At 38.1% G+C, this 23,643-nt stretch overlaps 1 protein-coding gene across 1 annotated transcript in view; it reads left to right on the forward strand.

Moving 5' to 3' along the window:
• LOC149786104 (neuron navigator 2-like) overlaps window positions 1–23,643 on the forward strand; it is a 367,654-nt gene that overhangs the window by 187,631 nt on the left and 156,380 nt on the right. Inside the window, exon 11 of the mRNA XM_089978115.1 lies at window positions 3,161–3,235. Coding sequence (XP_089834241.1) covers window positions 3,161–3,235 — 75 coding nt within the window. The remainder of the gene's footprint in view (window positions 1–3,160; window positions 3,236–23,643) is intronic.

The following is a 23,643-nucleotide window of genomic DNA, read 5'->3' on the forward strand; positions in this document are numbered from 1 at the left end:
TGCTTTCTTATTGATGATATTCTTGGCCCAGCTGATCACAAACCAGATGAGTTTATGGGATGATCCATTGTCTGTCTTTGTCCATTAGCCCAAGTTTGTTACTGTGATAGCCATATTGAAAATCTTTTATCACTACTCCTCCTGAATGGATATTCATATCAGAGTTTTCACTGAAAGAGTTCTATGATGTCTGCCTGGTCTCAAATGAAAATCTGATTTTCAGTATGGTCACAGTGGCAACCTTCATAAGAATATTGTTATCACTACTCCTTCTGAAAAGAAAGTAATACGAGTGTTTGCTGTAACAAGTAACATTGACATAAGGTTTTCACAGTTTCATATTTTGCATAGGGTTAGAATTTTAAAGAAAAATAATTTTCCTGGCTTTCCTCACTGGTTATACTGGCTGTGTAAAAAAGACCTTGTATATCTTAGGTATAGTTCAAAGAACCCTTAATTCCCTTTATTTTGGTGTATGATTGATAGGTGTAATATGGGTTATAGAATATACAGCTTGGCCTTACACTAGATGTGTACCTTTCAAAAACGCGCTAGCTCCACTTGGTCATTTTCACTTCCTCAACTTCAGAGGTAAATCAAATAAAGGGCCGATAACATTTTTTACATTTGATATATTTGGTAATTCATTCATTGCCATTTCAGAAGCTGCTATTGTATAGTCTGGCAAAATTCATTTTCCCTATTTTAATAGCTGGTAAGGATAGTGTACTTAAAGACTAAATCAGGCTGATTTTTGGAGCACAAGGGAGCAATCATTTTAGTTAGCAGTATGCTTAGATCATTTACAATTTCCAAAAGTACAATATCCAATGAAATGTCAGTCATATTACATTAAAGTAGCAGAGAGGTATGCCAATATTCTCTCCACTGTACATGTTTTAAATGCAAACAACTTCACCTTACATATGTCACTCTCACGAAAGTACATAATAACTGATGAGCGCCCCCACACCTTAACAAGGGTACAGTTGTATGGCCCCCATGATCAGCATTATACACTTCGGTACAGTCGTAATATAATCAAACCTGTCCTGACCGTCACCTGAGTTCAGAAATCGCCAGGTCACAATGGCCATTCTAATTCCCTCTGGCAAATTTGCTATATAAATGTCATGTAATCAGTGGTCACTTGTCATCTGTGGTCAGTGACCATGTGTTTCTTTACCAAGCAATGATTTCACCCTGCCTTCATCAGTCACTTAAGAGTGTATTAGCAGTGACCACTCCAAGTATTACATTATTACATTTATTTGTTTGTTGAGCAAGGCATGGTATATATATATATATATATATATATATATATATATATATATATATATATATATATATATATATATATATATATATATATAAAATGGTATATTACATAATGTTTAAATTGTCATATTTGATTGTACTTTGTAATCCAGTGAAACTCAAAGTTTCAACAGGTCAGCTTCAAAGACACAGTGGTTTATAACCTTACACTTCACTAGTCAGTTTAGTAATCCAAGTCTCCTCTGACCCTTTCTGGCCCTTTTTTAAAATTGGGATGTAAGGTCAGAGTCAACTGCCTATGGAAAAGTTTAAATTCTCCACCACTGTTTGCCGGAGTCATAGGGTAGCCACTTACCGGCATGCCTAGCAAACTTGAAAAATGTTACATAGAGTCATACCTGCATGAAATCGATAGAAAAATTGCTTATTTTTTTAGAGAAATTTAGAGTATTATAATCATTATGTCTTAAATCCACTTACAAACAGGACGAAACTACAGCATTGATGAAATTTGAATTTTACATCCCATTGCAATGCTAGTCACATAACTAAACAAATCTCGCAAACCTATATGTCCTTGACATCAGAGGTCCATTGGTCACATGATATCAGCAATAAACCCCTTTCCAAAGTTGTTGTACAAAAATTCAAAAACATTAAATGAAATTCAGATATTATTTTTTACAGAATGAAAGGACAAATACTTCTGAGTATATTTATTCTGAGAACAATGACCAGAAACCTGTCACTGTCACGACTTGGAGAAAGTCAGATTCATCAAGAATAGAGCAAGTGTCAGTGATAGTTTTGTTGTATCATGTGACTACCGCATAGACAAGTGTTTTCTGTTTGATGAATCTGGTTTTATGGCAGTGAATTCCAACATTTCGATAGGAAATCGATTCTGGCCCTACATTCCAACATAAATGTCCAAGTATCAAAAATGGCGTGAAAAGGGTCTGAAGATACTTGGATTAATGTTTTAGGTGTTGCTAACAATAACCACAGGAAGCTTCTTCTTGTTCCTTAGTCATCAAATGTTGCAAACAATGGCCATCTGTCTTTTTCGGTGTGTATGTGTGTGTGTGATTTGGATTTTTAATGTAGCTTTAACAATTTTTCAGTCATATCGCTATGGCGTCTATAGTGTGGCAGTTTATAATGATGCCTAGCACTGGGGCATCATGCCGCAGACATGTAGCATGATGTCACACCCAGTCACATTATCCTGACACCAGGCCAACCAGCCCTAACACTAATCTCTTAATGCTAAGCGCCAAGCAAGGCAACTGTTAATACCATTTTTGTAAGTCTTTGGTATGACTCCGAACCCATGATCTCTTGCATCCAAGGTGGACACTCTAACCACTAGGCCACTGAAGCGGTCCACCTGTCTTTTGATTTCAGTGAGTTTGAGCAACAATTGAAAGTGTGAACATATGTTTTCATGCCAAATTATACTTACCAACTGCCCTAACAAGTAGTCACTTGTTTCACAGTTACAGGTAAGCTGTCAATTGGTAATTTTATTTAGGAGCCATTTACACTGATCATGAGATAAAGTCTTTGCATGTGTAAAAGAGAGAGGAGGTGAGAGAGAGAGATGAGTCATGTACAGAGCTTTAGTTTTCTTGATTTTTTTTATAAATAGATAAACTAAATACATATATCTTGGTATTATACTGCTACTGCTAATAATAATAATACATGTGAAATAATAATGATAATTCTACTAATAATATTGCTATTGCTATTCGGTTCATAGTACATACGTTAGTCATGAACCAAGTTTAGGAACTTTTCCTGCAATCAGAGATCACCCGATTATCAGCTCTCCACAGACGACTCTACATTGCAAATTTTTTCCCCATTTTCTTTTTAGATCCGCAAGTTGAAGCGAGACTTGGAAGCTGCTCAAGAGAAGGTGTCTACACTAACAACTCAACTGAGTACAAATGTGAGTAGTTTTGGTTTTCACTTTCAAGTCTAGTCACCCTAATCTTCATTTATGCAGCTACTATGATTCTTCGTCAATGGTTCACACCTAATGATGAACCCATCCCCCTATAATTGATTTTGAGGCCGTTTTAACATAAGTTTGTTAAATTTTTATCAAAGAAAGCTTTGACCAGAATGTACTAACTCCTCATTTTTGAAAGAATTGTTTACATTATTTCCCTGTAGACTTGTCATGAGAGAAATACAGTGAATTGTGTCAGTAAATGAAGTCAGGAGGCTATCAAATTGTGCAGACATGCTTGCTATTTGGGATGTTGCAAAAGTAATACAAATTTTTTGTGAAAATTTTCTCATTCTAAATTAACATAATTGTTAGCCTAATTTAAATTTTGATGGATACAATTTTGAACAGACCATTTTTCTGTGGTTTCTTGCAGTGTAAAAAATGCTTCATGTCCAATATTACAAACTGGTATATATAGTATAGTTTAATAACATAAAAAGACAAGGTAGGTAATAAGAAACCAGTCAGTGAAAATAATTAGGTGAAAAATGGCATCAGAAATGAAGAGAACAGGAGGATGCAGATAATTCATTAGGAAACCTGATGTTTATTGTTATGGTTATTGTTTGGCAAAAAAATTTGAAGGAATTTAAAATTCTGTAATTTGAGGACTGGATACACTGTTTATCCTCACTGGACCATAACTGTAAGAGTTCACAGTTAAATGGAGACCCATAGGAAGATGCAATAAGATTGTATAGAAGCCTGTTACTTTTAACAAACTTGCTATCCATTCCAAATGAGTTGACATCTTCAGATTGTCTCTATTTAAGGTGTCCTTTATATGGACATTTATTATGTGAAGGAAATGAAGATGGGGTGTTCCAAACTGTCCTTCAGCAGCAGGTGTACTGTAGATAGAAGTATCCACAAAGGTTCTTTGTACATGGTGGCTAATAATTCACTGAATTATGATCTTGCCCATTTATAAAACAGTTTGGTTAATCAAACAATTTTTATATGAGTGATTTAGTTTTATTAACTAGGTTAACCTGTACTGTTTTCCAAGGTTTGGGATCAGCTGTGAATCAGTATAGACTCAAATGGATGGTGTTTAGCTCCACTGGTCATGGACCAGAAAATCATTGCTGTATTTTCATTCCATATCATTTAACCAAAGTAGCAGATTTCAACAAAATTGAGGTTCATGCACACAAGTTCCTAAATAAAGAGTCCATCATTAAGCCTGTCATAATTTATCTGAACTTTTATCATCAAAAAGTACATTATATTATTTTATCTGAACTTTCATCCTTAAAAATGTACATTATATTGACAGTGCCTGTAAAGAACAAGAGCAGTCAAATTGATGTTTCTTCCTGATGTTGGTCTGTAATGGCATATATTCTTCCTAATATGTTAAAAATACCCTAAGCCACCTTGCCAGCCATTTTGCTGCATTTGATTATTAACCCAGGCAATATGTTTTTAAGTGATTTTCCTTGGTAAAATAAACTGGGCCTGTGTATCCTTCCATCCATTCTACTTTCTGTTCTGCATATTATCACATAGTTGGTACACTTTGCCTATGGTGTGTGCAGTATAATATTTTTGATATTATAACATGTTAATATATCAATTTATATGATTCTAATTGGCCCAAATAAATCCATGAAATTATTGTGCAGTATTCTCTTTACTGTTTGGCTGCAATCATTGACAACTTTTTTTTAACCCTACCTGGATTTTTTTTGTTTTCAATGATCATTTTGGTGGTCATTTTTAAATTCAAATCACAAAAGGCATTGGGGAAAAACAGGTCTTGTCTGTCTGAATATGGTAATTTACCCCCATGAGGGCTTCTTATGTCATGTATAACATATCATGACATGAAAAATGGATAAAACCCCAAGACAAGAACAACAACAACAAGTAAAACTACGGGAATTGCTCAGTTGATAGCAGGTATGTGGAGTGGGGTCTGGGTGGTATACCTGTAGCATGGAATCCACCCTATATACAAGCTTAGTTTAAATGTTAACTTACAGAAGTAAAATAAACTCACCTCTGTTTAGAGAAGAATGCGGTTATAAAGCGGTCTCCAAACTGACAGAAGTTTATCCAACCTCTGCATATGTATGTGGTAAATATGTGATGCAATTCAAGCTCAAAATGATTTTTTTCCCTCCATATTCTGTAGTCTACTGTTCCATGGCAAATAATGCAATTATCAGGTCACAAATACATTACAATAAATATGGAAATTTCTGCATCCAGTAAACCTACTTTCACATGAATGTCGCAACAATGTAATATTTAGATGTGAAAGTGACACTTTAGGTTATGTCATCTGTACACAAACAGGTACTGCATCAAACAATGCGACATCATGTGCATTGGACATTCTGTGTTGAAAAAAGATTTTGTCAGTGTAAAATGTTCGTTTATTCGGAAGGACACTTGTTCTTTGATTTACAGTTTGTAAGAAAAGTATAATTTCCTTTTAAACATTAATATTAATTCAACATTGTTTATGACAAATTTTTACGCACAACAGATGAAAGGTACAGAGTCTGTCAGAATGAACGAAATTACTTCTATCTAAATAATTTCCACAGAAATAGAAAACTATGTGGTTAAAAGAATCTCAAATGGGTAATTATTTAATATTAAATTTATGAAACTCTTTGAATAATGTCCGGCTTTTATTCACCAAGGCTCACAAGAGCTGGACATTATTCAACTCGTTTCATAAAATTCAGTATTAAATCATTACCCATTTGAGATCCTTCTTATAGCTCGCATCTAAGTTCCTGGATTTTAGCGAAATTTGGTATGTGGCTTGATGAGAATTGGCCAAGCTTTATTGACGTCTTCCTGCATCATTGTTTAGCAGACTTGATGCCCCTTAATGTCAGACACCCCCAACATTCATTTTGGCACAGTACAGCCTTTAATAAAGACCAACTTTGGAAAGACTGAGATGTCAAGAGTGATTTACAACCAGATACTTTTTGAAGACATCTTTATTTCAATCACAATTTTGGACAATAAAAATAATAATTCCAGAAGTCAGTTTAAAAAAGGTTGATCGACTTTTTATGCATTAATTTTATGCTGTAACTTCATTCAGTTAAATGTGAACAAACTTATGCACTGACTTGATGAGAGACACATTCTTGAGCTTCTCGTGAACAGCATGAATAATTTATCCTTTTGTTACAGTGGGAATGTAATTCTCTTAAATATGGGCAGTTAAATTCCAAAGTGACAGCTGATTCTGTTGGAGAAAACAAAAAAGCCAAGCAAAGAGATTACTCTAAATTTACACTGATATGCAAACCACATGCTTAGTTCTTAGGCAAAAAATGCTTTTGCGAGGCTGAATTTATACCTTAGTTCAGTTATGACTGAAAATGTACTGTAACATTTAATATATGGGTCAAGAATGTTCTTTCTGACTGGGATATATCTTTTTCCTTTCATCAAAGCATTTGTTTCAAGAAAATTAAGGATTGGGGAAAGTGTCTTTTGGTTACTACAAATCAGAACAATGGCTAATGTGGATATGTAAGTTTCCCATTAATTTCCCATAGGTCAGTGGTTCTTGCCAAGATTTTCCCAGGTCCCTCCTCCACCAGTTCCGCTGTCTGCCATGTATAGCTGTCAAATTCTGAAAAATGGCTTTAAACCCACAACAATAGCAACAAAAAAATCAGAACAAGGCAGTTGTTCAGAGCATTAAATCCAATTCCTTAGAATATTAAATGGTCTCTCCCAAGTAAAGTCTTGACTTCAGCAGATGTTCCAACAAATTTAGGGCATTCTGCTTGTGAGCATTGTCTCCACATGTGTCCTTTTATTTGCTAATTTTTATAAGAGGAAAATAAAAATAAAAATTTTTTATCATCATAGAAAAAATAGTAAATCATATGGAAATGATATGTCAATAACCTAATGATAATATTGATCTGTTTGTGAAGATTATTTCAATTTAGCGCAGACATTAACGTATGCAACATTTGGTTATTGCGATAACAACAAGAAATTTAAAATGTACAATATTTCAAGTCATTTTAAATTTTAACAAAAAATAGAATAAGAAATGATCATTCAATAAAGATGAATTGATTTTCATGGGTTCTACCATATTTATTATCTAATCTTGCTTTTGCCTGCTTAAGCAAGATGTGCCTAATGACTTTGTTTAACCTTTAACTTGAGCAACTGAATAATAATTGATCATGTGTTTGACCTATCATGCTCAGATAATCCAATAATTGACCATGTGTTTGACTTCAATCATGCTCGGATAATCCAATAATTGGCCATGTGTTTGACTTGGATCATCCTCAGATAATCCAATAATTGACCATGTGTTTGACTTGGATCATGCTCTGATAGCTGAATAATTGGCCTTGTGTTTGACTTACCAGATGCAGATAAGGAAGCAATGAGGATACTTCAGGTGAAGACCAAGTAGTGTTTCGTGACTAAAGTAAAAAGAAAATTACATTTTTCAGTGTTCCAAAGGCTGAAATTTGATCTCAGTCAGGGGTACATGACGCTTTTGGGTCTGTGCATTTCTGGCATGCATTCCAGTTCTTAACTTTCAAAGGTTGGCAAGTGTGTGTCTAACCAATGTGTCAGTAGTCTTGACAGCACTTGCCTATTACCACACTAGAAGATTTAATTAGGTTTTGATTAAACTTGGCACATAAGCTTACACTAAGCTTGGACTAGTTTATGTACACTTGCATGTAAGTATGGTCCAGCTGCAAATGATATGGACCCTCTTCACATAATTTACCAGCAGATCAGGGTCTTTGTTGTTTGTTCTGTTGATGGATCCTACTAAACTGCATAAAGCTCATAGATCATGTGATGGCATACCAGGGTCTGTGTTTGTTCTGTTGATTGATCCTACTAAACTGCATAAAGCTTGTAGATTATGTGATGGCAGATCAGGGTCTCATCAGCTTGCAGTTTGATCCAACTTGTTCCCAAGCATATATTGTGACAGTGTTGTCATACATTATTGTTGAAACTGCACTTAAATGAAGTTCAAAAACAAGAGTACATTCCAGAAGGGCCTTGCAGTGAAAAGGGTTAATGTGCAATGTTGATATAAATATTGCATGGTTGACTTTATTCTGCCATATGTTATACATTCCTAGCTGTAAACAGCACAGATATAAATTCACTATCACATACTATTCAGCAGATAAGAGTTACAACAGTTCATTCTACTTAAAGATTCCCACAGTCTTAAAAAGTATTTTAATGTTTGTGGTTACCTTAAAAAAATGGTGAAATTTGAGGTTGTCCCTAAAATGTTTTTGAAAAAATTATTAATCCTTGAAAAATGCTAAATTTGAAACAAGCACATATTATAAAGAATTAATTTAATGAATTAAGTATTAAGAAAAATTATGTTAACAAGATGGAAATCCTGGAATTTTACACATTCATTAAGACTTAGCATCGGGTTGCTTATATGTTCATTAGCACTTGTTTTCAGTTGTAATCACTTCATGTTTAAATCAATGGATGCTGTGCTGATTGGGCTATGTGGTTAAGTGCTTCATGGTTTGAAGTGTATTTTCAAACATGATTGCCATAAGCACATTATATGGATAAGGGTCCAGTTGATACCAGAAGACCTGGGTGCTAAGTTTGACACAAGAAAATTGACATTGGATCAATGCGCATAAATGTTATAAAATCCCTTGGCCACTGTGAAAAGTACACAAAGAAATGGAATGAAATCCGATGGCTAGAATGAAAAGCACACATCAAAATGGTATGTAGTCCCATGACCAGAGTGAAAAGCACACAAAGAAATGTAACAAAGTGCCATAGCCAGATTGAAAAACAGAGAAATGTTATAAATCCCATGACTAGAATGAAAAGTTCACCTAGAAATGTTATGAAGTCCCATGGCCAGAATGTGAAGCACACAAAGAATTAAATACAGACAATAGAAATCAATTTAGAATATTTTTTTGTTGTGCTTAAACATAAAATGATCAAGGAGGAGTCTGAAACTTGGGCAAGTAAGACTGTTGACTCATAAAATGATATAGATAGAGCAGGACCTTATCTTTGAGCCCCCAGTCCTCCTTGGCTACAGTGTCTTCACCTAGGTCTTTGGTCAGCAAGAAATATTTCTGTATGTGATGTTTTACCCCAACCCCTTGTATTATACATGTATTTATAAGTCTGTAGGTGGAGCCAGGTAAGCTTTGTGTTTCCAAGTGCCTAAGTTGGCTAATCCTCTTACGTAACCCAGTCTTTGTTTGAGCTCTTGAGTGGAAATCTGGCGGGAATCTTTGTACATGGGAACACGTGACGTAGACAACTTCAAAGAGCCGGAAGCCGACAATGGTAGGCTGGACAGTACATGGGGACACACAGACTGACATTTTTATGATTGACAGTTCGATCAAATGACCAGAGTCCGTCGCCATCCAATCGGGATGCGTTGTAGGTGGGACTTGATTCGAGAAGCTGGAATAAGACTTGTACAAGCCTGAAATTCGTCAGTTGGTGTTTAAGAGTCGCAGTGACACACACTCCGTTAGCCATTCGTAAAAATTGGCGGAATTTAGGAAATTCATGAAATAGCTTCGATCAGGAAGCTTTCGGGGGACGAAAGAATTTCAGAGAATTTCGGGGGACGAGAGAAGTTCAGAGAATTTCGGGTGACGGTGAGAGATACCGAGGGAATTTCGGGTGACCTCAAGGGATACCGTCAAGGGTTCCGGATACTAGAAGAGGAACCGGAAGTCAAGATAACGGCAAGGAACAAGGATAATAGAAGAGGAAGCGGAAGTGGAGATCACGAAAGGAGAGAAAGACAAGGGAACGAAGAGATTTAGATGAGTAGCACTCAAGAAGGGAAAAATCTCCTCACACTGTGAACTCAAATGATGATCAAAGGGATCATTGGGTGAAAGAGAGACATTGATTACTTTAAATTCTTTTAAATTTCATTTATTAAATTGTTATTGTTTAAATTTCATCTTTGTATTTCTTTTAATTTAACTGTCGGCATTGCTGACTGGGGGCTCGTAGCCATAAATATATTTAGTCAATAAATAATATAGTGTCCAGAATTAACCTTCTGAATAAGGACCAGGGGAACTTCTCATAATTCGTTAAAGTCTATAAGAAGAACCCCACCCCTAGACAACCACTACACCCCCACAGTGGGCGGCTCGTCCGGGATATGAATTAGACATATATATTATTTTGGGACTTAAAGTTATTGGTAGAAGTATTAGTGAACAGTGTGAGATATTTTCCATTCTTTGTATTTGAAATTTTGTGATTTTCTCATCTTGTATTTTTATTGTCATATGTGCAGGCTTTGTAGATCTTCCATTCATAGCAGTACGTGTGAAGCAGATATCGAACAAATATCTTACCTGAACGAAACTAGTTGTTGTCGACAGGTAAGTATTTAAACTGGTATTACAAATATCTGTATATTGTTTGAATTTTGAGACAAGGTATCACTTTACATTAGTATAATGGCTACCGAACGACAAATGATAAAGGAATACCGCGCCATGGGGTCGGAAGATCTTGGATACGAGGGAGATCGCCTGGCAACCTTTGTAGAAGAAAGGATCAAGGAATGGAAGGCCGAAAAAGCAGCGGAAAGAGAAGCCCAGAGAGAACTAGCCAAGATAGCAGCGGACCAAGAGTTAGCCAAGATAGCCGCGGACCGAGAAGCCCAGAGAGAACTAGCCAAGATAGCAGCGGACCGAGAAGCCCAGAGAGAACTAGCCAAGATAGCAGCGGACCAAGAGTTAGCCAAGATAGCAGCGGACCGAGACGCCCAGAAAGAGCTGGAGCTAGCCAGACTCGCTCACACTCTGGAGATGGAAAAGGTCAGAGTTGAAGCTAGGACCAACGGACGGGACGACGCCAGTACAAGCTCTGGAACAACCGGCCGACCTTTCATCGACCACCGGATAGTCCAGATCAACATGTCACGCTTCAATGATAGGGAGGAGGCTATTGACGATTTTCTCGTCCAGTTTGAGAAACTCGCACGCGCTCATCAGGTCCCTGAACAGCACTGGGCCATTAATGTCTCAGCCTTTTTGCAAGGTGCAGCTCGGGAAGTCTACCACGGCTTAACTGCAGAAGAGGCTGATGACTACACTGCCCTCAAGAAGGCGCTTCTCTGCCATTATCGGCTGACCGCCGAGACTTACCGGAAACTTTTCCGGGACTCGGTGAAAAAGGTAACAGAGACCCACTCTCAATTCCACAACCGTGTTCGAGGTTTATTCGAGAAGTGGATGAAAATGGCCGAAGTCGAACGCACGTACGAAGGGCTACGCGAGGTAATACTCAAGGAACATGTCCTGGGTACTTACCGTCGCGAGTTGACAGTTTTCTTAGCAGAAAGAGAACACCGGACGCTCGAAGAGATCGCTAACATGGCGGAGCGATACGAGCAGGCGCACTCGAAGAGTGGAGGTTCCGGGGTTGCTGACCGACCCCGACCCTCTGAGTCGCGTCGTATGGGGGAGGTTGAGCCGGCTGTCCGTAACCGTCAGGGCGACGGGAAGGTCGGAGGGGCACCTACAGGTAGGGCTGCCGCCTATCGACCTGGACAGGCCTCACCCACGAAACCAGGACTTGCAAGTCGGCGAGGGCCGCCGACATGTTTTAATTGCAAGCGCCTGGGGCATTTTGCCAGGGACTGTCCCAAGGGCAGGCAGACCCAGGTGAATGTCGTAGCTAAGAAGGAATGTGTGCCGGAAGCGAGTCGCAACCCAGCCAACCTTGCGGCCGCAACTGTCAATGGTGAAGGCGCCACCATCTTGTATGACACTGGGTGCAGCGTCCCCGCGCTTGTCGACAAGAAATATGTCAAGCCGGAGGACTATACAGGGGAGGTAATAGAAGTTCAGTACGCGAACTGCGCGCGTGACTCATTACCAGTAGCTGTCATTGACCTCGATTCACCATACGTGAAGGGGAAAATTGAAGCTGCTTGCTTGGAGGGGCTATCACATGACGTCATATTGGGTTGCCGTTATGTGTTACCCCAGCCGAACCCCGAAACCTGCACACCTATGCCAGTGAGTGCTGTTGAAACCAGGGCCATGAGTCGACAGCCGAAACAAAAGCCAATCCAAGTTACATCGACACCGGTTAGTAATGTTATTCCAGCGGAGTTAAGGAAGCTGCAACAGGAGGACGCAACTCTGGCGCAGTTGCACAAACACGCAGAAGCGGGAACAGAAAGGGAAACTCCGAACGGCGCGGTGAAGTTTGTCTACAAGAAGGGAATCTTGTATCGCCACGCCAGGAAACACAACGAACACTTCAAGCAAGTCGTCGTGCCAAAGGAAAAGCGTTGCGAAGTACTGAAACTTGCACACGAGAGTCTCATGGGTGGACACATGGGAATTGCTAAGACGCGTGACCGTCTTGTAAAAGAGTTTTACTGGCCAGGGGTCCAGGGAGACGTAAAACGGTTCTGTCTCTCCTGTGACAAATGCCAGAGAATGGCACCGAAAACGGATCAGCGACCCATCCCTTTGGGGAGTACGCCCCTTATCGATGAACCATTTAGACGTGTTGCCATGGATTTAATCGGACCGATAAAACCCGCGTCTGCGCACGGAAATCGATATATTTTAACGGTTGTCGATTATGCTACACGCTATCCGGAGGCCGTTGCGTTGCGTAACATTGACACGGAAACCGTCGCGGAAGCTCTGTTTGCGATCTGGTCAAGAGTCGGAGTGCCCGACGAGATCTTGACCGATCAAGGAACACAATTTATGAGTCGTGTGATGGCGGAGGTGAATCGTCTCATGTCGATTAAACACCTCACGACTACACCGTATCACCCCCAATGTAACGGATTGGTCGAACGGTTTAATGGGACCTTGAAAAACACGCTCAAGAAATTGTGCGAAGGCCGCCCCAAGGATTGGGACCGGTATATTCCGGCCATGCTTTTTGCATACCGGGAAGTACCGCAAGCGAGTTTGGGGTTCTCTCCCTTTGAACTCTTGTACGGGAGAACCGTACGCGGCCCAATCGCCGTACTGAGACAGCTGTGGACAGACGACCACGCTGTAGAGGAAGTACGCACTACCTACCAGTACGTCGCGGACTTGCGCAACAAACTGGAAGAGGTTTGTTCTCTCGCGCAAGAAAATCTCAAACGAGCTAGGGCGCAACAGGCGAAAAATTACAATAAGCGCGCAAAACCACGTCAGTTTGAGGTAGGGGACAAAGTGTTGTTGTTGTTGCCCCAGGAACACAACAAGTTGCAAGTTTCCTGGAGGGGTCCATACGTCGTCACCAAGAAGGTCGGAGGTCAAACCTACCGGATACAGCTACCGACGAAAGAGAAATTGTACCATGCCAATTTGCTCAAGAGGTACCGGGAAAGGGAGACCGCCAGCGATTTTGTTGTCGCAGCGATAGTCACCGAGGATATCGAAGGCGATACGGAAGGTGCTAACACTGTCCCGAGCTGTCCATTAACGAGGGCCGAGACTCCGTCGGACGTGGAGTGTGACCCCATGTTAACTGAAGGGCAGCGGAACGAGATAGAGACCTTGCTGGCCGGATATTCCGACGTGCTAACAGAAAAACCCGGGAGGACGACGCTTGTCGAGTTCGGGTTAAAGATGGTGGACGACCGACCAGTTCAGCGTAAACCCTACCCCTTGCCCCACGCGAAACGACAAGTTGTAAGGGAAGAAATCGAGCAGATGATTGCTCTGGGAGTAATCGAACCTGCCGACTCTCCGTACAGCTCTCCAGTAGTCTTAGTGCAGAAGAAGGACGGCACCCATCGGTTCTGCGTCGACTACCGGAAGCTGAATCAGGTGACAGAATTTCAAGTTGAAATGCTACCTGACCCCGAACATATCTTCGCTTCGGTCTCGAAAGCGAAATATTTTTCCAAACTGGATTTGTCCAAGGGGTATTGGCAAATTCCGGTAAGGAAAGAAGACCGACCGAAGCTTGCTTTTGCTACTCCCGACGGGACATACCAATGGTTGGTGATGCCGTTCGGGGTACAAAACGCGCCCAGCGTCTTTACCAGAATGATGCGGAAGTTGTTGGAGCCCTTGCGCGATAGGGGTGTCCACAACTTCATGGATGACCTCTTGTTAGCTACAGAGACATGGGGTGAACACCTCGCTCTGTTAGCTGACGTTTTGGAGCGGCTACGTCAGGAGGGCTTGACAGCCCGCCCTTCCAAATGTCACCTTGGGTTCAGGACATTAGACTATTTAGGACATACCCTGAGCCAAGGCACGCTGTCTCCAGAGAAGTCGAAGGTGGAGCAGTTGAGAAACGCCGCACGCCCCACCACGAAAACGGAAGTGAGGTCATTCCTGGGACTGGCCGGATATTACCGGAGGTATGTCGCTAATTTCAGCGCGATTGCGGGCCCGTTGTCTGACCTAACCAAGAAACGGACCCCGAGTAAGTTCGTTTGGACAGATGCGTGTGAGCACGCATTCCAAACGCTAAAGGATAGACTTACATCCGACGCAGTTGTTCGTCTACCGGACTTGGATAAAGAATTCGTTCTGCGCACCGATGCATGCGACACGGGACTGGGAGCAGTACTGCTCCAGGAGCATGACAAGACGCTTTTTCCTGTCGCATACGGCAGCCGGAAGTTGTCTGCTGCCGAGAAGAATTACTCAGTATCGGAGAGGGAATGTCTCGGAATCGTGTTCGGCATATCACGGTTCGAGCGATACCTATATGGACGTAAGTTCATATTGGAGACCGACCACCAACCACTCGCCTATCTGGCGCAGGCAAAGTTGTCCAATGGTCGATTGATGCGATGGTCGCTGTTTTTACAGCAGTACCAAATGCAGATCAGATACGTGAAAGGATCTGAAAACGTAGGCGCAGATTTCATGAGTAGAAGCGCCGAAATGATATAGATCATTTGTTATATTTTCGTGTTCATACTCAGTTTAGCATTTAGTTCATTTTGCTGATTTTGTTCTTTATATCGTGTAACACTTTTGCTTTTTTAGTTTGAGTGAATAAAATCCTGATTTTATTCTCAAGCGTGGGGGGATGTGATGTTTTACCCCAACCCCTTGTATTATACATGTATTTATAAGTCTGTAGGTGGAGCCAGGTAAGCTTTGTGTTTCCAAGTGCCTAAGTTGGCTAATCCTCTTACGTAACCCAGTCTTTGTTTGAGCTCTTGAGTGGAAATCTGGCGGGAATCTTTGTACATGGGAACACGTGACGTAGACAACTTCAAAGAGCCGGAAGCCGACAATGGTAGGCTGGACAGTACATGGGGACACACAGACTGACATTTTTATGATTGACAGTTCGATCAAATGACCAGAGTCCGTCGCCATCCAATCGGGATGCGTTGTAGGTGGGACTTGATTCGAGAAGCTGGAATAAGACTTGTACAAGCCTGAAATTCGTCAGTTGGTGTTTAAGAGTCGCAGTGACACACACTCCGTTAGCCATTCGTAAAAATTGGCGGAATTTAGGAAATTCATGAAATAGCTTCGATCAGGAAGCTTTCGGGGGACGAAAGAATTTCAGAGAATTTCGGGGGACGAGAGAAGTTCAGAGAATTTCGGGTGACGGTGAGAGATACCGAGGGAATTTCGGGTGACCTCAAGGGATACCGTCAAGGGTTCCGGATACTAGAAGAGGAACCGGAAGTCAAGATAACGGCAAGGAACAAGGATAATAGAAGAGGAAGCGGAAGTGGAGATCACGAAAGGAGAGAAAGACAAGGGAACGAAGAGATTTAGATGAGTAGCACTCAAGAAGGGAAAAATCTCCTCACACTGTGAACTCAAATGATGATCAAAGGGATCATTGGGTGAAAGAGAGACATTGATTACTTTAAATTCTTTTAAATTTCATTTATTAAATTGTTATTGTTTAAATTTCATCTTTGTATTTCTTTTAATTTAACTGTCGGCATTGCTGACTGGGGGCTCGTAGCCATAAATATATTTAGTCAATAAATAATATAGTGTCCAGAATTAACCTTCTGAATAAGGACCAGGGGAACTTCTCATAATTCGTTAAAGTCTATAAGAAGAACCCCACCCCTAGACAACCACTACACCCCCACACTGTAGTATTGTTTAAGAGTGCAATATTAAAATCTAAAATTGTATGGACCTGCAAACCATATTCAGGATTCTTGTCAAAGAATAGATCAGTTAATTATATTGCTTGAAATGACATTTTTGTACTCGAAAAAGTGCAGAATTCTTGATTAGGAATGTCATTTATCTCAATATTCTGGCAGAGATATACTGCACACTTACTTTCCACCTTAATTCAAAGTAGAATATGATATTGATAAATAACATATGAAGAATTATATACTTGATCAGAATTTCAAATCGAACAGAAATATTAGAACCTGATCTGCTGGCACTTTATGAGACAGCATGACTGGCTCATGGCATTGGCAGGGGTGCTTGAAAGTAACATATCATATAGAAATTAGAAGTCAATACTCATATCAAGAATTATGGTTTCACTTGTTTGTAAAATCAGAAAGATAATTGCAGAGGTAAAAGGAGCTTTGACAGCAGAGAGAAGACTGGTAAAGTTGTTTAATAGCCATGATTACACACTAAATCTTCATTTGAATGGGAAAGATATTACACTGAATAGCTTGCAGATGGAGTCTAACCTATACTGAGTACTGTCTGCAGATGGAGTCTAACCTATATGCATACTGAGTACTGTCTGCAGATGGAGTCTAACCTATATGCATACTGAGTACTGTCTGCAGATGGAGTCTAACCTATATGCATATTGAGTACTGTCTGCAGATGGAGTCTAACCTATATGCACACTGAGTACTGTCAGCAGATGTTGTCTAATCCATATGCACACTGAGCACTGATTGCAGATGGTAGGTAATCTATACAGACTGAACCAATTTTTTATGTTGATTGTATTTTGGGCATATCTAAAGAAATATTACAGTCAGTATTTTCTCCTTTCTATGATTGCTTGGTTTTTATTGGGGAATAAGGCAAATTCATTTTAGTGAATTGTAGGTTTTATTACTAATATATTATTTAGCTTAAATTTTTTTAATTTATTTATTTAAATATAAGTACTGTTTGTATGCATGCACATTACAAACAACCAGTGACAAGGTATTTGATTGAAATTATTGTAATTGATAGCAGCAGTATCATTGAAGTAAAGCATCTAACACCTGCTATTCACATTTCATGAGGAATAGTATGCTTTTTTGTGTTCCTTCAACCTCTGATTAAGAAAGTCCTTTAGTTCAATATTCCGGCAGAGACAAGTTACACATAGTTTACATATTAACTGCAAAGCAGAATATGACATTGGTAAATTATGTAAATACATCACCTTATTTCAAACTGTTTGCTAATGAAGTACTGATACATCAAGCATGTCTACAGCACAGAATTTTGTTGGAATGTTACATCTGCAGGGCACTACATCAGCACCATAAACATGCAAAATTTGCAGTCTTCAGACAGCATCTAATTCGATGTAAATATATCGGTACTGTTGGGTGCTTTCTGAAGAGATCTGAAATTCCATGATACAGATATTTACATTTTGATAAAATCTCCATGATGACTGGCTGCCATCATGACAGTTTGGACATGCTCCAAAAGGAAAGCACTTTGTAGAACTTCACCCCAAATTAATAAACTCTTGGTGGCAAAATTCCATACTATATCACCTGCATCTGCAGGAATATTGCTGGCACTTTAGTTGTAGATAACTTGGGGGAATTATTTGTGAAGATTCATTTTACCTCAAACATTCAAGGTAAGTTTTACTTGCCATAATCCTAGTTTTTAAAAGCTAAGTGACAATTTTTTTAAAGCAAGTTTGAATATTTTTTTTAGGTTTGAGATGACATGATTTTGAAGATGTTGTATTCGTTTCACAGCTCTTGAGTTCCTTGTTTTCAAATTCAAACATGTTTCTCTTGAGGTCAGAAATTAAACAGACATCAGATGTAAGATTTTTAGGAAATTGATGTGTATGTGTGTGTTTTGGGATTTTTAATGTAGCTTTAGCAATTTTTCAGTCATATCGCTATGATATCTGCAGTGTGGCAGTTTATAGTGATGTCTACCACTGGGCATCATGCCACAGACATGTAGCATCATGTCTCACCCAGTCACATTATCCTGACACCAGGCCGACCAGTTCTAACACCTCTTAATGCTGAGCACCAAGCAAGGCAGCTGCTATTATCATTTTTATAAGGCTTTGTTATGACACGGTTCGAACCCATGATCTCCCTCATCTGAGGCAGACATTCTAACCACTTAGGCCACTAGAGCAGTCTATGAAATTTATGAAAGTGACTATAGATGAAATGAGTACTGTGGCTACAATGATTTTCAGATGACATTAATTTGATTATTTAACCATCCTGCCATAACATGGAAACTATGTGTCATACTACCTGATAAAATAGTTATACTATTGGACAAAACTGTCTTGTGCTTCCTCACAAAACTCTCTACGTATGTCATACTACCTCTTTAAACTTTCTGCATGGCATACTGCTTTGCAAATCTGTACCCGTGTCATACAGGCTCACAAAACTCTGTGGTAATTCATGGAGAGAGTCATGATATTACTGTTGTGTCTAAATTTCTGACAGTTCATCGACTTTTACTGCTGCAGATTTGATGTTCAACCTGTTAGAAACTGAGTTACATATGCATGTGTGTTGGTTTTAGTCCCACTGTGCTTATGGCAGTGTATATTCTCCCTTACTATAGTTTGTATTACCTATAATAGTAACAAACTTTCTGATCTTACTAAAATTACTAACAAAGTATACATTAACAAAGTATACATCCCCTGGCCATTAAATGTGTCAATCTTTGTCAAGAGAGGTAACTCAGATTTAGGTAGATGATAAATATGATAGTAGTTAGCTTTCTTGGACATGTAATAGTAATACACTGTACTTCAAAGAATAATTGGAAATGCATTTATAATGAATCAGCTTAATTTTTTTCCCAAAATACTGTTTCACTATTGATACAAATGATAAGTAACATTTTACAAAGTCTAAAAAAATGGTTATAAAGATTTAGTATTGTAGTATCTCTTATACTTAATATCTCCGAAATTCTCTTTCTCCATCTGATTTTATGTAAATAAGTGTCACGTAAATTCTCCCATCGATTAGTATTCTCATTTCTTTGATATTTGTGATTGGGGGAGGGTTTCTCATGGGTAAATTAATGTAACATAGTGAAGTTCATGTGTTATGAAACTCAACATTTAATTTTTTGTAAAAATATAACCGAGTTTCATGGAAAAACAGGATTAAATACATGGAAGAATTGGCATTTAAAAACACCACATCTTTGGCACATTTCACTTCATTTTCAAACAAGTCAAATGAGTTGGTACTAGGTTTTAATTTTATTTTATATATTTCTGTGTGTGTGTGTGTGTGTGTAATTAGTATACTCATTGCAAATGTGGTGAAAACTTGCAAATTCACTATTAGAGAGTCACATATTAACTGTATGATAAATGTATTATCCTCATTAAATAAATTCTTCTTCTTCTTCTTCTTCAATCCTGATGGGAGGTAACTTTTGTAGACTGCATAATCACTTGTGTGATGATTTATTGTTAGACCTAGATCTATTAAATGCCATTACTTGGTTTATGAAGTTGAGTGGGGATCAGATAATATCAGTTTCTGGTTGGCTCAGTTACAAAAGCAGGTGGACTGTGTTTACTACATTCTGGAATACTTCAAGATAGCACCTGTTTGATAATGATAGATTTAGAAGGCTGCAAGAGTTGCACTAGTGCATTCTTTTATCAGTTTGTTTATTTATATGTTTTTTATTTATTTTTTATTTGAGGTCTAATATCTTGGGAGCATCCTGTTTTAACATTCAAAACACTAAGTTCAGGAAATTCAGTACAAAGTTCAGGAGTATAAAGCAAGATATTGGAGCCAGCACTAAGTTTAGGATATTCACTAGTGTTCAAGATAATCAGTACAAAGTATATGGGTATAAAGATATTGGAGTCTACACTAAATTTAGGATATTTACTACAAAGTTCAGGAGTATAAAGTATGATATAGAAGTTAAAATGTTGTGATTAATATCTTAAGAAATTTCTTGAGATTTTTATATGAGGTCAGTGTCTTTATTGTTTTGTTTTTTTTTAAATTCCAGTTTTACAATTATGTTTTCTAAATCATTACAATTATTGTGTAAATATGTATAATAGTAATAAAATAATAATAATAATGATGATAACAACAACAGCAATGGCTTTTTATAGAAGTTGTCTCAGTACTATACTAGACACACTGAGATCTGTACACTAATTATGCACATTATATACATTACTGCAAAAATGGATGTGGGTTATTTTGGTCTGGGTTCAAGGCTAGCATCATTCTTTCTGTCATAATTATTTTTGAGGATATCAAGTATGTAAACTGTTTTGATACTTTCTCTCTGAAATAGCCACTAAAAATAATTCCTCTTCATTCCTTTCAAGTTGGTGGTCTGCTATAATCATTATAATGTGAGGAGGTAATTACTGGTAGAATGTGCAGAGTGATCATTGCTGAGCACTGTGTAATTGATTTGGAGGGGGTAAGCAATCTTGTAGCACAAGTCTTACCAGATGCTTCTTGTATATAAACTTACCTATCAGATTGGGAGGAGGGTGGGGAAACAAATCTAATGTTGATTTGGGGAGGTAACTCTAAGCAGGAGGAGACAATAAACCAAGTCCTTTTTACTGATCGGAATCTTTACTTGCCAAAAAAGAAGGGACTTGATTAATAAGATGTCTGTAATTACTACTTAAATGTCATTAGTACTTTACAACTAAAATGATGGTTTTGTCAGTTTTCCAACAACACATTCAGATGTTGGGTATTTTCATCTTTAGGAAGGAAGGATGAGGGCTTTTATATATTCATCCTTGATAATCATAAACAAATTATTATTTATAAAAGAGATTTATACCTATCATCAAGACTGCTTGTAGTACCAAAGGAAATAGAAATACAAGAAAGCTCAAATAGAGTGTCAGTCCAAGATTTTGACCTGGTAGTCTCTCTATCTGCCTCTTACTACCCAGGGTTCTGTAAATCAGCCCACATCTCAGGGCTTTAGCTATATACAACCTTATCAAGTCCATCTTCCCCTTAGCAGGGGTTTTCTTTCAGAGTTGAAAAGTTTGCCAAGTAGTGCCACAAGAATAAGGCTTTCACACTGACTTAAGTTAACCAGACACTAGGAAAGATGGTATCATCACTGTGTCATCCATTTGAGTTTCCTGTTAGATCATTGTTCTGTAAAACTTACATGAGGAAAGTTTTTAGGTAATATAATTTTGTAAAATAATAGAATTATCACATATTTTGCATTGTTCAGATTTCACTTTCCTAGATCATAATATTTACATGTACATATTCTGCTTCAGAACATTATATCATTTAAAACTTTTGGAATGTTGACCTATCAAATAGTTTTAAATTTAATATCAGATTAAGAATTGTCTATTAAACAGAATTTGAATGAAATGAGAGAAAGCAAATGATGATACAGATTGTAAAATCCCTTTAGTTTAAATGATATTTTGAAAATTTTATTATCATTACTTCACTGAATGGAAAGGCATATTGACATGGGGTTTCACCAAAGGCTTTTTATCCTGTCTAGTTGGTCCCAAATGAAAATAGTGCTGATCCAACCTCCATAAGTGGTCTACTTTAAAATCTCATTTTTTTTTATGCTCCTCCTATATGGATGGTCATATTGACATTGGGCTTTTACCAAAAGACTCTTGTGATGTCTAGTTGTTCCTTAGTAAATGTGGTGCTGATCTGACATCCAGTATGGTCAATGTGGCTATCTTGAAAATCTTGTTATTTCTACTCCTAAGTGAAAAGTCATAATGACATGGTGTTCCACAAGAAGACTTCTTCTGCATGTCAAGTTGGTCCTAAGATGAAAATGGTGCCAGTCTGAATCCAGTATGGCCACCATGGAAGACACTGAAAATTTTGCTATAGCTGCTCAACCTAAATGAAAAGTCTTGTCAGATTTTCCATTGCTGTAATAGAAGAACTTTTAAATGACTTTTTAAACTGCTCAGTAGAATTTGACAGAAAGCAACCTACCAGTGAGTACTTTGAAGTGCTTACAAATAATTCCAATCCATCAAGTGTAGCCACCATTACTACAAAAAAAAAATATTTAAATTTAAGGAACTTCTTCATAAATAACACAACAGAATTTGACAAAAAATTGGACAGAAAAACTCCTGGCTTGAAGATATTTCTTTTAATTTTTGTATCATTGATGCCAGTCTGTATTCAGATATAGCCTCCATTTCTAAAAATAGAGCAATCTTTAAATGATGACTTACAAAAAAAAAAAACAGCTTGGCAAAATTTGATGATATTTGACTGAAAGTAGAGAGGACTTTCATATTGTTTTACAAATAATACCAATCCATCAAATAATACCAATCCATGTCCTACATTACTCCAAATAGAAAAACCCTTAAATTATTTTTTCACAACTACCTTTCAAGAGAATATGACCAAATTTATAGAACTCATCCTGCATAGAGGACTTTCAATTTTATACTAATGATGCCAATCCGCAATGCAGTATGGCCACATTTATTGAATTAAAAAAAAAAAGAGAAGTACCTTTATCTCACTTCTCCGAAACTGCTCAAGAAATTTTGTCAATAATTTCCAGGCATAAAGAGCTTCCTTTTTGGTCATTGTTACTAAAAATAGAACAGCCTTTAACTTCATGAAAATCACTTAACAGAATTTGACCAAAAGCATCCTAGATCAATGACTTTGAAACTTACACAAGTGATGAGTCACCATCAAATATGGCCACTACACCATACTTTTTGCCAGATATACCCATAATGTCATGAATATTCACTAGCAGGTTATTGAAAAATGTCCTTAAGATTGATTAATTTGCATCCAATAGAAGTGATGTAAATTTAATTCATTTATTTTGGTTAAAAAAAAACAGGGGTCGAAGCAGTAGGGAAATCTGGTTACACACAGGGCTACACAGTTGTGTCCTCACTTACCACCAGACTAAAATAGGAATATATGCCTTATGATTCTCCAACAATGTGAACATTTTTTTGTGATCTGGTGCAAAATATCCCACGACTGACATCAAACAAATTTCTTTCATTTTTTGAAACATTGCAGATCTGTTGGTGACACATTCTTGTCTAAGCAGCAAGTTAATATAACTCACCTCTTAAAATTATATTATCTACTAAAACAGTCCTCAGCATTATGACTATCATCCCTGTCTGGCTTTGGTCCTTTC

The sequence above is a fragment of the Sinohyriopsis cumingii genome, chromosome 12 (assembly GCF_028554795.1).
Source record: "Sinohyriopsis cumingii isolate HCF-2022 chromosome 12, ASM2855479v2, whole genome shotgun sequence".
Lineage (NCBI taxonomy): Eukaryota > Metazoa > Mollusca > Bivalvia > Unionida > Unionidae > Sinohyriopsis > Sinohyriopsis cumingii.